General features: G+C 46.6%; 1 protein-coding gene across 1 annotated transcript; it reads left to right on the top strand.

Moving 5' to 3' along the window:
- Positions 1-1,767: 1,767 nt before the first annotated feature.
- Positions 1,768-4,477, top strand: LOC110512766 (protein asteroid homolog 1-like). The gene is made up of 4 exons (XM_036961511.1): positions 1,768-3,154; positions 3,709-3,922; positions 4,033-4,207; positions 4,342-4,477. The coding sequence occupies exons 1-4, from the start codon at positions 2,738-2,740 to the stop codon at positions 4,475-4,477; spliced, it is 942 nt and encodes a 313-aa protein (XP_036817406.1). The 5' UTR covers positions 1,768-2,737.
- The last annotated feature ends 6,982 nt before the right edge of the window (positions 4,478-11,459 follow it).

The raw sequence follows: 11,459 nt of genomic DNA, 5'->3' as shown, positions 1-11,459 counted from the left end.
GTGTAGGGACGGCAGGTAGCCTAGTGGTTAGAGTGTAGGGACGGCAGGCAGCCTAGTGATTAGAGCGTTGGGTCAGTAACCAAAAGCTTGCTAGATCGAATTCCCGAGCTAACAAGGTGAAAAAAATCTGTCGTTCTGCCCCTTAACAACACAGTTAACCCACTGTTCCTAGGCCGTCATTGTAAATAGGAATTAGTTCTGAACTGACCTGCCTAGTTAACAAATATTGATATATATATACAGTGGGGAGAACAAGTTTTTGAAACACTGCCGATGTTGCAGGTTTTCCTACTTACAAAGCATGTAGAGGTCTGTAATTTTTTATCGTAGGTACACTTCAACTGTGAGAGACGGAATCTAAAACAAAAATCCAGAAAATCACTCTGTATGATTTTTAAGTAATTAATTTGCATTTTATTGCATGACATAAGTATTTGATCACCTACCAACCAGTAACATGAGGTGATGGGGGCAGATGAATGGCACGACATTGGGCCTCGGAATCTTGTGACGGTATTTCTGTGCATTCAAATTTCCATTGATAAAATTGGATTGTGTTCATTGTCCGTAGCTTATACCTGTCCATACCAACCAACCCAACTAGTTTTGGTTCCAGATCCAGACACCAACCAACCCAACCAGTTTGGGATCCAGATCCAGAGAACAAACATCTGGAACCAGTTTGGGTTCCAGATCCAGACACCAACCAACCCAGCCAGTTTGGGATCCAGATCCAGATCCAGACACCAACCAACCCAGCCAGTTTGGGATCCAGATCCAGATCCAGACACCAACCAACCCAGCCAGTTTGGGATCCAGATCCAGATCCAGACACCAACCAACCCAGCCAGTTTGGGATCCAGATCCAGAGAACAAACAACCCAACCAGTTTGGGATCCAGATCCAGAGAACAAACAACCCAGCCAGTTTGGGATCCAGATCCAGAGAACAAACAACCCAACCAGTTTGGGTTCCAGATCCAGACACCAACCAACCCAGACAGTTTGGGATCCAGATCCAGAGAACAAACAACCCAACCAGTTTGGGTTCCAGATCCAGAGAACAAACAACCCAACCCGTTTTTACAAATTATGTGCAGCAGCTTGTCTGTTTCATTTCCAAGTCAGATGGAATAGAAAACGTTTTATATAATACATTCCTCCTAATGAGGGCCGATTAAGACCCAAGTTAAGCGCACGTCAATGGAACGTAATTCCTTTTTTATGTACCATTCTCTCTTTGTGTTGTCTGACCATGAATTTAAAAATTTCTATTCTGGTTAGGGCCAGTTTGCGCTGTTCTGTGAAGGGAGTAGTACACAGCGTTGTACGAGATCTTCAGTTTCTTGGCAATTTCTCGCATGGAATAGTCTTCATTTCTCAGAACAAGAATAGGCTGACAAGTTTCTGGCCATTTTGAGCCTGTAATCGAACCCACAAATGCTGATGCTCCAGATACTCAACTAGTCTAAAGAAAGACAGTTTTATTATTTCTTTAATCAGTACAACAGTTTTCAACTCTTCTAACATAATGGCGAAAGGGTTTTCTAATGATCAATTAGCCTTTTAAAATGATGAACTTGAATTAGCTAACACAACGTGCCATTGAAACACAGGAGTGATGGTTGCTGATAATGGGCCTCTGTACGCCTATGTAGATATTCCATAACAAATCAACCGTTTCCAGCTCCAATAGTCATTTACAACATTAACAATTTCTACACTGTATTTCTGATCAATTTGATGTTTTTCTTTCAAAAACAAGGACATTTCCAAGTGACCCCAAACTTTTGAATGGTTTTGGATATCATGATTATTTGCATAAATTAGGAGGCCATTGTTTAGCAGTCTCTGCCATGATGTGCTGCAGCAGTAGGCCTAACAGCAGAAACATTGCTAAACTAATACATTCCTCTCCTGCTAGATGTACAATTAAAGGGGAATTACAGATTTTTTTTACATTTGTTAGCATTTTTTTTCAGACCTCTACATTTTTCTGTTGATGTGATTTAAGCATTGACTCAGAACATCAATTTCCATTGTTTCTCTCTGAATAATTGTAATATTGAGAGTAAAAAACAGAATTTGGAATAATTCAAAATAACATTTTATAGGGCCCCCTTAGAGTTGTTATTTGACTATTATATATTGCCAGAAAACACATATCTTGTATAAGGAACAGGGGAAGAGTTGCAGGGTTGAGGAGAGGAGAAGAATTTGACGATTTGAAAGCTATTAAAAAAATGAGTAGCTCGTGAAATTCATTTTTCTTTATGTAGCTGTCATGCTAGAAAAGGTTGGAGATCCCTGCTGTACAGGCTTCCTTATTTTCACTCTGTCAATTAGGTTAATATTGTGGAATAACTACAATGTTGTTGATCCTCAGTTTTCTCCTATCTCAGCCATTAACGTCACCATTGACCTCAAGGTGAAATCCCTGAGCAGTTTCCTTCCTCTCTGGCAACTGAGTTAGGAAGGATACCCGTATCTTTGTAGTAACTGGGTGTATTGATACACCATCCAAAGTGTAATTAATAACTGGTGTAATTGATGCTCAAAGGTATATTCAATGCCTGCAATATTTTATATATATATATATATATATATGTGTGTTGTTTTTTTGTGCTTGGGAAGGGGTTGTCTTTTTCAACAAGTTGCTGAAATGGCTGGCCAGTTTCCAGGAGAAGCAGGAGGCCTTGGACAATGTGCACCTCCTCATTGGTCATGGGGAAAACAACATGGATGCTGCCCTCCAGGCCCTCTCTCGGGGCATAGAAACATACCAGATTCAACCCGGTTGCCTGGAGCGTTTCTTCAATGATGGCGAGGCTCCTGATGCCGGCCTTCTCCCAGACCATCTGAGTGTCCTTCCAGACTGGACTCTGCTGCCGTTGACGAACGGGACACTTCCCCCCTACATGATATACATTCTGCAGCGGAGGCCAGTGATACAGGGTATCCAAGTGGAAGATCACAGCTTACCCAGTGGGAACATCACCTCTCGGCCCATACGGCAGGCATTCTACGGGCTGCTGCTGGGTGAGGGGAGGGAAGTGGAGGAGTATGACAGGGAAGAAACAAACCTGACCAGCAGCAAGGTTAATGCCAACCTGCCCAGTGCTGCACAACAGCTGCAGCTGGACACACTGGATCAGGTATGTCGACATGTGATATAGTATACAGTATATCAGGTATGTAGACGTGTGATATAGTATACAGTATATCAGGTATGTATACATGTGATGTAGTATACAGTATATCAGGTATGTAGATGTGATATAGTATACAGTATATCAGGTATGTAGACATGTGATGTAGTATACAGTATATCAGGTATGTATACATGTGATATAGTATACAGTATATCAGGTATGTATACATGTGATGTAGTATACAGTATATCAGGTATGTAGACATGGGATATAGTATACAGTATATCAGGTATGTATACATGTGATATAGTATACAGTATATCAGGTATGTAGACGTGATATAGTATACAGTATATCAGGTATGTAGACATGTGATGTAGTATACAGTATATCAGGTATGTAGACATGTGATGTAGTATACAGTATATCAGGTATGTATACATGTGATGTAGTATACAGTATATCAGGTATGTAGACATGATGTAGTATACAGTATAATATAAACATGCTGCTGTTGATTCTGAAATTAATTCTCATTCTCTTGTTCTGTTTCTTAGGCTCCACATTTAGTGCGGCTTGAGGTGTTTTTGGAGACCGTTGGTGTGTCCCAGTCCACTTTGAATGGTCTCCCACTTCACCTGGGACTTCCTGTGGCTGTTACCTACTACTGGCTGAGGCACGCCCATCCCCGACCAGACCTTCCTCTCCTGCAGGCCCTGCTACTAGGACTTGTGTTCGGAGAGCTCTGCAGACAGAGGAAGAGCCAGAGAGGTATGGACCAGAGCATGAATGAAAACACACACACAGCCACACACAACTTGGAATTTATAAATAAAGTGCGTGAAGTGCAGCCAATGACTCCTCCCCTTCTTGTGTATCAGGGTTTATAGAGGAGGGACCAGTGTTGGAGAGGATGAGAGGGCTGATTCAGAGACGTGCTATGAGTCCAGACCTGGGTGTGGCCCACGCCTATAACCAATGGCAGCGCTGCATGAGGGATGGCCTTTACCTGAACCAACTTCTGTGTCTCCCTCTACCTGAGCCTCAGTGTGCCTGGTAAGGTGTCACTTCCTAAAACAACCCTAACCTCTAACCTCTAGAGTAGACCAGTGGTATTCCTTTACATTGTTTTCTAGCCCAGCAGCAACACAGCTAATTCAACCCTCTGTTGTTTCCCTGTTGGAGTCTAGGCTGTACAAGGGTAGTCTGCTGCACCAGCTTGTGGGCCAACTGAGACGGGGGGTGACCCCGGATTCTCTCCTGATGGAAGACCCTTCCTCTGGGCAGCTGTACAGAGCCATGCTGGAAGCCATACTCAACTCCTAGGAAGCTGAGACCACTGGACAACCTGACGGACCCTCCACAGATTCTGGTGCTGGAGGAAGAAGAGGATGTTGATGATGGTGCCGGAGGAGGTTGTACTGAAGTCCCAATGTCCCACTGCAAGAGGAAGGAAATATTTAACAAAGCTCTGTCAAGTTGTAAATATCGGGACCACTATATACAGACCACTATATACAGACCACTATATACAGACCACTATATAACTGTTGAGTTATAGATATAGGGACCACTATACATACATCTGCTGAGTTATAGATATAGGGACCACTATATAGGGATCACTATATAGGGACCACTATATAGGGACCACTATATAGGGACCACTATATAGGGACCACTATATAGGGACCACTATATAGGGACCACTATATAGGGACCACTATATAGGGACCACTATATAGGGACCACTATATAGGACCACTATATAGGACCACTATATAGGGACCACTATATAGGACCACTATATAGGGACCACTATATAGGACCACTATATAGGACCACTATATAGGACCACTATATAGGACCACTATATAGGGACCACTATATAGGGACCACTATATAGGACCACTATATAGGACCACTATATAGGGACCACTATATAGGGACCACTATATAGGGACCACTATATAGGAACCACTATATAGGGACCACTATATAGGGACCACTATATAGGACCACTATAAAGGGACCACTATATAGGACCACTATATAGGGACCACTATATAGGGACCACTATATAGGGACCACTATATAGGGACCACTATATAGGAACCACTATATAGGGACCACTATATAGGACCACTATATAGGGACCACTATGGGGAACGACTATATAGGGATCACTATATAGGGACCACTATATAGGGACCACTATATAGGGACCACTATATAGGAACCACTATATAGGAACCACTATATAGGGACCACTATATAGGGACCACTATATAGGACCACTATAAAGGGACCACTATATAGGACCACTATATAGGGACCACTATATTGGAACCACTATATAGGGACCACTATATAGGGACCACTAGGGACCCAGTTTTCTGTGACATTTTAGTGACAGAGGGCCTGGATAGGAAGGCCCCACTTGCATACACCCACACACACACACACACACACACACACACACACACACACACACACACACACACACACACACACACAAACTCATGAAGGAGTTTCACTTTCATTCACACACAGAGAATAAAGAAGAATGAACATCGATAAGAGAATTTACATTTATTTAAATAAAATAAGAAAAAAAGAGAAGAAATGAATTGGGACTGAAGTTTATTGTAATGATCATTAAAGGTTAAATATGTTAAATGTTGAAAGTTGAAAACATTGTGAAATATAAAAGGAGGATTAAAGTAGTGCAGTAATGGAGGTTTCTAGCTTGAATTGTAAATCCACAGGTCAGAACAGCCAGGCAGGAGGTGGGGGGTTAGTTGGTGCTGAAAATGCCGCATTAGGTGTTAATGCATCATTGGAGCAGGAGTTAGCCACAATGAGTTAGCAGACAGGAAGACTGATGGTAGAACGGACTCTCTTTGAGCTGGGAGAACCTGTCGACTGCTGGAACAAGATTTTTGCTTTCGCATTTTAGCTTGAGATATTTTAAGGTTTTTATTCTACTTGGTTTAAAGTAACATTTTCGGAGGAATCGTTAAGGTGACCTCATTGACAGAAGTGTGTTAATGTAGCTGTTACAGAGTTTTTTTAGACACCAACTGAGGGACTGATCATCTTGAGGGGAAGACAAAGAGCCGTTTATAAATTGTAGAAGGTTTTTCTTGTTATTATTGTCATTAAATATTGTCCTTCTGATAAAATTGTGATCGACAAATAACATTTTATTGGCACATCCCACTAATGGTTTAAGGGCGCTGGAGGCATCTATAAAGTTAATTCATGGTTGATTTGATCTTATCATTGATTTGTGATTGGTTGATTTGTGATATTGATTTGTGATTGGTTGATTTGTGATATTGATTTGTGATTGGTTGATTTGTGATATTGATTTGTGATTGGTTGATTGATCTGGAATTTTTTTATGGCTGTTTCTGGAACTTTGAATAAACTTGCTTTATTGTTCTGAAACCCTGTGTCATCAATGAGTTATACCAGTGCTTTTCTCTAGGTTTCTGAAATAGACTTGATCAAATCAAATCAAATGTATTTATATAGCCCTTCGTACATCAGCTGATATCTCAAAGTGCTGTACAGAAACCCAGCCTAAAACCCCAAACAGCAAACAATGCAGGTGTAGAAGCACGGTGGCTAGGAAAAACTCCCTAGAAAGGCCAAAACCTAGGAAGAAACCTAGAGAGGAACCAGGCTATGTGGGGTGGCCAGTCCACTTCTGGCTGTGCCGGGTGGAGATTATAACAGAACATGGCCAAGATGTTCAAATGTTCATAAATGACCAGCATGGTCAAATAATAATAATCACAGGCAGAACAGTTGAAACTGGAGCAGCAGCACGACCAGGTGGACTGGGGACAGCAAGGAGTCATCATGCCAGGTAGTCCTGAGGCATGGTCCTAGAGCTCAGGTCCTCCGAGAGAGAGAAAGAAAGAGAGAAAGAGAGAATTAGAGAGAGCATACTTAAATTCCCACAGGACACCGGATAGGACATGAGAAGTACTCCAGATATAACAAACTGACCCCAGCCCCCCGACACATAAACTACTGCAGCAGAAATACTGGAGGCTGAGACAGGAGGAGTCAGGAGACACTGTGGCCCCATCCGATGACACCCCCGGACAGTGCCAAACAGGAAGGATATAACCCCACCCACTTTGCCAAAGCACAGCCCCCACACCACTAGAGGGATATCTTCAACCACCAACTTACCATCCTGAGACAAGGCCGAGTATAGCCCACAAAGATCTCCGCCACGGCACAACCCAGGGGGGGGGGGGGGGGGGGGGGGGGGGGGGGTAATTTTAGCATCTGGTTAGTTAGTCTATCGGGAACCTGAGTTGCTGGTATAAAGGAGCCTGAGACCCAACTATAGGTACTGAGTGCATTGGTAGGAGTTATAAGAGGGGCGTGTCTGGACTAAGCCAACCCAGGGGCGGGCAGCCCATTCAGTGTGCTGAGGTTGAAACTCTGGCCCGGACGATCCTGAAAAGGCACCAGGTTTATTGGTTCAGGGTGAGGGAGGCACTCGACTTTGGGGATATCCCGCTTTACTGCAAGGCCCTTACCGTTGAGTTTGAGGAACAGTCCCTTGCTGTGTACTAGGTCAGTAGACAGGGGAGAGTTCAATTGTTAAATCCTGCATAGGTGGTATTTTAGTTTTGACAGTACCTTAAATAAGGATCCCGCCCCTTTTTAAAATTTTCTCCTAAAATTACATCCCCAAATCTAACTGCCTGTAGCTCAGGCCCTGAAGCAAGGATATACATATTCTTGGTACCATTTGAAAGGAAACACTTTGATGTTTGTGGAAATGTGAAAGGAATGTAGGAGAATATAACACATTAGATCTGGTAAAAGATAATACAAAGAAAAAAACAAATGTTATTTTTGTATTTCTTTTGTACCATCACCTTTGAAATGCAAGAGAAAGGCCATAATGTATTATTCCATCCCAGCTGCAATTTAGATTTTGGCCAGTAGATGGCAGCAGTGTATGTGCAAAGTTTTAGACTGATCCAATGAACCATTGTATTTCTGTTCAAAGTGTTGTGTCAAGACTGCCCAAATGTGCCCAATTTGTTTATTAATAACTTTCATGTTCAAAACTGTGCACTCTCCTCAAACAATAGCATGGCATTATTTCACTATAATAAGTACTGTACATTGGACAGTGCAGCTAGATTTACAAGAATTTAAGCTTTCTGCCAATATCAGATATGTCTATGTCCTGTTCTTGTTACTTACAACCTCATGCTAATCGCATTAGCCTACGTTAGCTCAACTGTCCCGTGGAAGGGACACCGATCCTGAAGTAGTTTTAATTTTTAAACAGGTCAACATTCACAAGGCTGCTGGGATTACCAGGATGGATGTGTACTCAGATTGAGCCCTCCTCTTCTCTACTCATTACCTGTATTAACTGCACCTGTTTGAACTCGTTACCTGTATAAAAGTCACCTGTCCACACACTCAATCAAACAGACTCTCCAACCTCTCCACAATGGCCAAGACCAGGGAGCTGTGTAAGGACATCAGGGATAAAATTGTAGACCTGCAGAAGGCTGGGATGGGCTACAGGACAATAGGCAAGCAGCTTGGTGGCGCAATTGTTAGAAAATGGAAGAAGTTCAAGATGACGGTCAATCACCCTCAGGCTGGGGCTCCATGCAAGACCTCACCTCGTGGGGCATCAATGATCATGAGGAAGGTGAGAGATCCACCCAGAACTACACGGCAGGACCTGGTCAATGACCTGAAGAGAGCTGGGACCACAGTCTCAAAGAAAACCATTAGTCACACTACGCCGTCATGGATTAAAGTCCTGCAGCGCACGCAAGGTCCCCCTGCTCAAGCCAGCGCATGTCCAGGCCCGTCTGAAGTTTGCCAATGACCATCTGGATGATCCAGAGGAGGAATGAGAGAAGGTCATGTGTTCTGATTAGACAAAAATAGAGCTTTTTGGTCTAAACTCCACTCGCCGTGTTTGGAGGAAGAAGAAGGATGAGTACAACCCCAAGAACACCATAAAAATCATACAATGTGATTTTCTGGATTGTTGTTTTAGATTCCGTCTCTCACAGTTGAAGTGTACCTCAGGTATATCCCAGCCCTCTAAGCTATCAGCCCTAGCTCAGGTATATCCCACCCCCCAGTCCCCAAGCCCTAGCTCAGGTATATCCCACCCCCCAGTCCCCCAGCCCTAGCTCAGGTATATCCCAGTCCCACAGCCCCCCATTCCCCCAGCCCTAGCTAAGGTATATCCCACCCCCCTGTCCCCCAGCCCTAGCTCAGGTATATCCCACCCCCCAGTCCCCCAGCCCTAGCTCAGGTATATCCCACCCCCCAGTCCCAGCTCAGGTATATCCCACCCCCCAGTCCCAGCTCAGGTATATCCCACCCCCCAGTCCCCCAGCCCTAGCTCAGGTATATCCCACCCCCCAGTCCCAGCTCAGGTATATCCCACCCCCTAGTCCCAGCTCAGGTATATCTCACCCCCCAGTCCCCCAGCCCTAGCTCAGGTATATCCCACCCCCCAGTCCCAGCTCAGGTATATCCCACCCCCCAGTCCCCCAGCCCTAGCTCAGGTATATCCCACCCCCCAGTCCCCAAGCCCTAGCTCAGGTATATCCCACCCCCCAGTCCCAGCTCAGGTCTATCCCACCCCCCAGTCCCAGCTCAGGTATATCCCACCCTCCAGTCCCAGCTCAGGTATATCCCACCCCCCAGCCCTAGCTCAGGTATATCCCACCCCCCAGTCCCAGCTCAGGTATATCCCACTCCCCAGTCCCAGCTCAGGTATATCCCACCCCCCAGTCCCAGCTCAGGTATATCCCACCCCCCAGTCCCAGCTCAGGTATATCCCACCCCCCAGTCCCAGCTCAGGTATATCCCACCCCCCAGTCCCCCAGCCCTAGCTCAGGTATATCCCACCCCCCAGTCCCCCAGCCCTAGCTCAGGTATATCCCACCCCCCAGTCCCCCAGCCCTAGCTCAGGTATATCCCACCCCCCAGTCCCCCAGCCCTAGCTCAGGTATATCCCACCCCCCATTCCCCCAGCCTTAGCTCAGGTATATCCCAGTCCCACAGCCCCCCATTCCCCCAGCATTAGCTAAGGTATATCCCACCCCCCTGCCCCCCAGCCCTAGCTCAGATATATCCCACCCCCCAGTCCCCCAGCCCTAGCTCAGGTATATCCCACCCCCCAGTCCCAGCTCAGGTATATCCCACCCCCCAGTCCCCCAGCCCTAGCTCAGGTATATCCCACCCCCCAGTCCCCCAGCCCTAGCTCAGGTATATCCCACCCCCCATTCCCCCAGCCTTAGCTCAGGTATATCCCAGTCCCACAGCCCCCCATTCCCCCAGCATTAGCTAAGGTATATCCCACCCCCCTGCCCCCCAGCCCTAGCTCAGATATATCCCACCCCCCAGTCCCCCAGCCCTAGCTCAGGTATATCCCACCCCCCAGTCCCAGCTCAGGTATATCCCACCCCCCAGTCCCCCAGCCCTAGCTCAGGTATATCCCACCCCCCAGTCCCAGCTCAGGTATATCCCACCCCCTAGTCCCAGCTCAGGTATATCCCACCCCCCAGTCCCCCAGCCCTAGCTCAGGTATATCCCACCCCCCAGTCCCAGCTCAGGTATATCCCACCCCCCAGTCCCCCAGCCCTAGCTCAGGTATATCCCACCCCCCAGTCCCCCAGCCCTAGCTCAGGTATATCCCACCCCCCAGTCCCAGCTCAGGTATATCCCACCCCCCAGTCCCAGCTCAGGTATATCCCACCCCCCAGTCCCAGCTCAGGTATATCCCACCCCCAGCCCTAGCTCAGGTATATCCCACCCCCCAGTCCCAGCTCAGGTATATCCCACTCCCCAGTCCCAGCTCAGGTATATCCTTCCCCCCAGTCACAGCTCAGGTATATCCCACCCCCCAGTCCCAGCTCAGGTATATCCCACCCCCCAGTCCCAGCTCAGATATATCCCACCCCCCAGTCCCCCAGCCCTAGCTCAGGTATATCCCACCCCCCAGTCCCCCAGCCCTAGCTCAGGTATATCCCACCCCCCAGTCCCCCAGCCCTAGCTCAGGTATATCCCACCCCCCAGTCCCCCAGCCCTAGCTCAGGTATATCCCACCCCCCAGTCCCCCAGCCCTAGCTCAGGTATATCCCAGTCCCACAGCCCCCCATTCCCCCAGCCCTAGCTAAGGTATATCCCACCCCCCTGTCCCCCAGCCCTAGCTCAGGTATATCCCACCCCCCAGTCCCCCAGCCCTAGCTCAGGTATATCCCACCCCCCAGTCCCAGCTCAGGTA

This window comes from Oncorhynchus mykiss, chromosome 2 (assembly GCF_013265735.2).
Source record: "Oncorhynchus mykiss isolate Arlee chromosome 2, USDA_OmykA_1.1, whole genome shotgun sequence".
Classification (NCBI taxonomy): domain Eukaryota; kingdom Metazoa; phylum Chordata; class Actinopteri; order Salmoniformes; family Salmonidae; genus Oncorhynchus; species Oncorhynchus mykiss.
The sequence above is the reverse complement of the archived record's forward strand: the minus strand, read 5'-3'. Positions and strand labels throughout refer to the sequence as shown.